The sequence below is a fragment of the Apaloderma vittatum genome, unplaced genomic scaffold, assembly GCF_000703405.1.
Source record: "Apaloderma vittatum isolate BGI_N311 unplaced genomic scaffold, ASM70340v1 scaffold5735, whole genome shotgun sequence".
NCBI lineage: Eukaryota > Metazoa > Chordata > Aves > Trogoniformes > Trogonidae > Apaloderma > Apaloderma vittatum.
Genome location: NW_009716394.1, coordinates 70915 through 76079, shown reverse-complemented (window position 1 = coordinate 76079; position 5165 = coordinate 70915). Strand labels below are relative to the sequence as shown.

General features: G+C 38.2%; 1 protein-coding gene across 1 annotated transcript in view; it reads left to right on the top strand.

Moving 5' to 3' along the window:
- LOC104274002 (protein SCAF8-like) overlaps window positions 1–1658 on the top strand; it is a gene marked incomplete at its 5' end in the record, with an annotated part of 7121 nt that extends 5463 nt beyond the window's left edge. The window contains 1 exon segment of the mRNA XM_009869510.1: window positions 1–1658. This exon segment is cut by the window's left edge and continues 10 nt beyond it. Within this exon segment, the coding sequence (XP_009867812.1) occupies window positions 1–989 (989 nt within the window).
- Between the last annotated feature and the right edge of the window lie 3507 nt (window positions 1659–5165).

Here is a 5165-nt window from a genome sequence, read left to right as displayed (position 1 = left end):
GAATGCCACCGCAGCGTAGTATTCCTCCTCCAGCAATCCTTGATCCGTCTCTTCACCCACCACCTCGAGGTCCTTTTCCTCCAGGAGATATTTTTAATCAAACAGAAAGACCTTTTGGGACACCGGGAAGACAAAATATTGATAGCATTGCTAATCCAGAGAAAAGACTACCACTTGGAGGCGATAACATTCAACAGGAAGGAGACAGAGATTATCGCTTCCCTCCAGTGGAAAACCGAGATAATCTTAACAGGCCATCTCCAGTGGATGTCAGAGATTCTGTTGGACGACCACCAGTTGATCCAAGAGAGAGTATAGGAAGGCCTCCCGTGGATGGAAGAGAACACTTTCCAAGACCACATGTAGACATGAGAGAGAATTTTGGAAGACCAAGTATAGATAACCTTGGTCGAAGAGAGCATTTTGGTTTCAATTCAGACAAGCACTGGGGTCAGAGAGGAGATTATGATGAAAGAGAGCACCATGCCTTCCCTATTTACGGTGGCCCTAAAGGCTTCCACGAAGACAGAGAGAGGTTTCGGCATGTGAACTATAGGTTTGATAGTAGAAGTGGTCCCAACTGGAACAGAGGATTTGAACAAGATTCTCACAGAGATTTTGATGACCGCAGAAGACCCTGGGAAAGACAGAGAGATAGGGATGACAGAGATTTTAATTTTTGCAGAGAAATTAATGGGAACAGGTTTGGAAGAGACAGAATGTCAAACAACTGGATCCCCCCTCCACATCCACGTGTGTTTGAGTATTTTGACGGGGCCACTTCCCAACGCAAAGCTGATAATATGCCCCAGGTAAACGGTGAAAATACAGAGACAGAAAGTCAGCCACCGACTGCACAGGTGCAGGACGATCCAGAACTTTATGAAAAACTGACATCTTCCGTCGAGATAAACAAAGAGAAGAGTGACACAGAAGCTGATATAGAAAGTGAACCAGTGGTAGAAAGCACAGAAACTGAGGGGACATAATCATCACTCAGTAGGTAAAAGATACCTTTTGTAAAGTTGTCATCTCTCTGTAATAGATAAATGGCTGACTGGACCGTAGCAGTTCACTTTTGTCTGCCAGAATTAAGTTAATCTGATGTTCATGTTCATCTTTCACTTAAATAACTGTACAACTGACTTGTATAGAACACTGTTCTTAATTTGAACATGGTAGGTAAACTTTTTTTTTAATTATTATTATTTCTCTGGTAAAACATAAACTTTCCCCCACTCGCTTTTAATTTCACAAAGATAAAATAACAGCTTGTCAAACAAAGACTTCCTATGGAAGAAAATGGAAATTTTTTAGATACTACCCTTAGGTTGGCGATCGAAATTGTTATACTTGAAAACAGGTGCTGGTGTATCTTGTCCGTGTTTTTAGGCTGCTGCAGAATTTTAAAGTATAGACAAAGCTGTGATATTTTATGTTCCTTCCTAATTCGGCAGAAAAAGAAATGGCCCATGTTATTTAAGGAGCATAACACAGAGATTAAAAGTGATTTTGTAAAATCTACACTATAGTCTCTGTTTTCTCTAAAGTAAGTGTTTGTGATTTGTTCCTCGTACTGCAGTGGGTTTAAAAAATGAAAAAGTACATTTTAATGTTGGGTGCATTTTGTTTTTAGATGCCAATAAAGCATATTTGTTTGATAACAATGTTCTAGGTATTGTATTTTTTTGAAACCTGCAAGCTCTAAAAACTTGAAATCAGCTATGATATGTGCTTAGCTAGTTGTTGCAAAAGGTTTATATTACTTTTGTAAGACCAGTGCAACAGTTACATTTTTACATTGAAAATCATGCAGTCATACTAGTTAATGTAAATAACACATGTATGTAAATATTTGTGTAAACTGTTTGTAGATACCACTTTTTCTGTGCGTGCCTGTGTATGTGCACACACTCACAGAATATTGTAGGCAGTTCAATAAAATCAAAATGAAATTAGGTTGTAGAAACTTGCCTTTCACCTTCTTTAGGTAGTAAGATAACAGAACTTACTTCACTGCAGTACTCTGAAGCTTGTATTTTACCTTCTCGTGCTCTTTGTTTCGATGTTCTTACTGCTTCTAGAAGGTGGAACATGATATACTGTAAGAATATGCAGTAGGATTTTAGCTTACTTTTTAAAATGCAGACATGCATGAAGCCAAAACTTGAGCAAATATTTGCATTATCTTATTTTGTAATATATTTGATATTCCAGATAGGTAGTGGTAGTAGTACTAGCTAGTACTTCGTGGTTATTTGTTTTTAGTGACTCAAAGTCCAGAAATGTTGCATGAGTAGTAAAAGCTGTTGTTGGTCGAAAAAATCTCACGTTTCTAACAGAAATAAGGGAGGACTTTGTGTTTTGGTGGCTTAATATTGGAGTAGTACATCTTGTTAAATTGCTGAGATGAATTGGCTGCCTTAGGTAAATTAGTAATACTCTTCTCTCCTGTTTCACCTACTTTGCTGCTTGTGTATCCTTTAAATTCGTGGTGAAAGATTTGGCTATAGGATAGTGTCAGATTTTCAGTTTGTTCCACTCAAGTGCATTTCACTGACTTCTTTCGACATAACTGTTGTTAAATTCCGTGTCTGAAAGGATCCTTTCACTCAGTTTTGAGAAAGTTACTTTTCACTCGCATAATAGCATCCAAGGGTAGAGTCTGTTACATGAACGCCCCTTTGGTAGAATAAACACTTTTAGCTCAGATTAGAATTTTGATCTTTAACGTTCATTAAAACACAAGTTTTAATTCCCTTTCTGCTTCCCCCAAAGGGTATGAAAGTATGAGAATGTTACGTGAGTGTAAAGCATAAGCGTGCCTTTGAATGCAGAAGCAAGTTATGCCTCTGTGTGTTGCCCTCTCCCTCTGGGAGGAAGGAGTACTTTTTCATGCTGTGTCATGGTTCAGTTTTTCAATTACAAGGACTTTATTCTGGATAGTAAATGAACTGTGAACTTAATTAAGGTGGCCCTTTGAAAGAGCAGGCTTGAATGAATGGTTCTTGATCTACTGTGTAAATCATAGGCATTAGGATACAGTGAGAGATGTGCATTAAAATATTGCTTTGTAATAGACTTTGCTGAAGTGTTCGCTACCAGAATGTGTCTCAGGAGTTGAAATGAACAATGTTTAAGGTAAAATACCTTCACAAGCAGATTCTGGCTCAAAGAACTTTGCTGCTGCTGCACCACCTACAGGTAGTGTTCTGGTCAGGCAGATGTGGCTGTATGAAATTCCGAACACACAAAATGGCTATAAAAGGTACTTGATAAGGGTTTTTCTTTATTTCAGTTTAATAGATGCAGTTTGAAAAGGCTTCAGTCATAGACCACATGAATACTCAGAATCGAACACATATTGGCAGTAGCTTTTCTTCTCAAACATTTTGTTAAATGTCTCTTTAAAACTGCAAATTGCTTGTAGTAGGTTTAGATAAATTACCAGGTGAGAGATGTTAAACAATTTGGTTGATAGTGGTATAAAACAATGTATTATTTCATGATTTTTTATCTTTTGTTAATATCTTTCAAGCATTAATAAATTGGCTACTGTACATATGTGTTATACCATCAATTTCTATCAGCTTTTTTTTTTCTATAGAATAAAAGTTTGTTGTACAGTCTTCAGTTGCATCATCTTTACAGCTAGAGCTGTTCCATTTCTCATTTTATTAATGTAGCGTGCAGACAAATAGTACTAAACTAGCTATATTCAGAAACTTGGAAGGGACTTACCGTTACTGAAACAAAAGTGGTTTCTTTATCTTGCCAGTAGGAATGTTCAAGTCTTTCAGAGTTTGAGTGAAGATCTTCCTTCTCGCTGTCGATTAAGCCAAGAGCTGCACGGAAAGGAGCTGTCCTGAGAGCCACATCAGGGCTTAGATGTGATTCACAGCAGTGACACGTGATCTTTACTAATGCAAAGGAAAGAGCGAGAATGGGACAGAAAGAAGATGGGGGCCAGGCATTTGGGCAGCTGTTCTGATTTACACCCATTTAAAGCTTTCTCTGGTGACGAAAGTTATCGATTCTAGCAACTGAAGAAGCTGATCTGCTATTTACATAAGCAATATATCTATTGAAAAATACTTCAAGTAGCTTTGCAGGCAACACAGTGTATTTAGGTGTGCACATTTACTTGAAAATGTTCTGCATTAGTAAGTTGTTTGATGTATTTCTTACCTTTTCAAACAGCCTGTGATTCCGATTTTTCACTGTACTGTATTTGAGCAGAATGCTCTGTCCATAAAGATTATAAAGATGAAACATAGCCTTCATTTGCTATAAGGACATGATTTCTTTGCTGAAGCCTTTTGCTGTGAAATATTGGCACACTTCCATTTTTATACGTAGTGCTTCACGTTGTTACTGCAGCCGCAAGGGAATAGATTCTGTAAGTTTCCTTTGCTTCAGTAGAGCACTCTGCCATTCTTCAAGCCGTTTCAGTGACCTGAGTGGCTTGCTTGATGAAGTTAAGGCACATTTACCTAACTGAGCAAGGCAAGATGGGAATGCTGTAAATCAAGCATGGCATGTGGCCTGCACAGGCACGACTTAAGCACAGTTGGATAATTATCAAATAAACTATCTATATAAGGTATTTGTAAAATAAGCCGACTTATTGCAGAATTCTCTCAAAATGTGGGGTCAGCAGACTTGAACACATGCAAGGGTACGTTGTGCCGCTGGACGCTTGACAGTACTCATTTATACCTTACACTACACGCCCTATCCGTACCCTGGAAGTGTTGAAGGCCAGGTTGGTATGGGGCTTTGAGCAACCTGGGAGAGAGGTGTCCCTGCCCATGGCAGGGGCTTGGTACTAGTTGGTCTTTAAGGTCCCTTCCAACCCAAACCATTCTATAATTTCCTTGATTGCTGTTCCCCTAACTCAAATCTTTGGGTTTGATTTGGAACTGCTAAAAATGGATCCCAAATTTCATTCTTTGTATCTTCAGTACTGTTTTTTAAAATATCATAACGATAAGGGTGCCTTTTATTTGTCTCTTGATAATGGGGGCTGAACAGATAAAATTTTAAAATCTATTAGGAGCATCAGGAGTCATAAGACTAACTGGGACAATTTTTTGTTAATGCAGGTAATGAAAGGATCTTTCTTTCCCTGTTGACAGCTATTACTGATTCTTTAGAATTTTAAG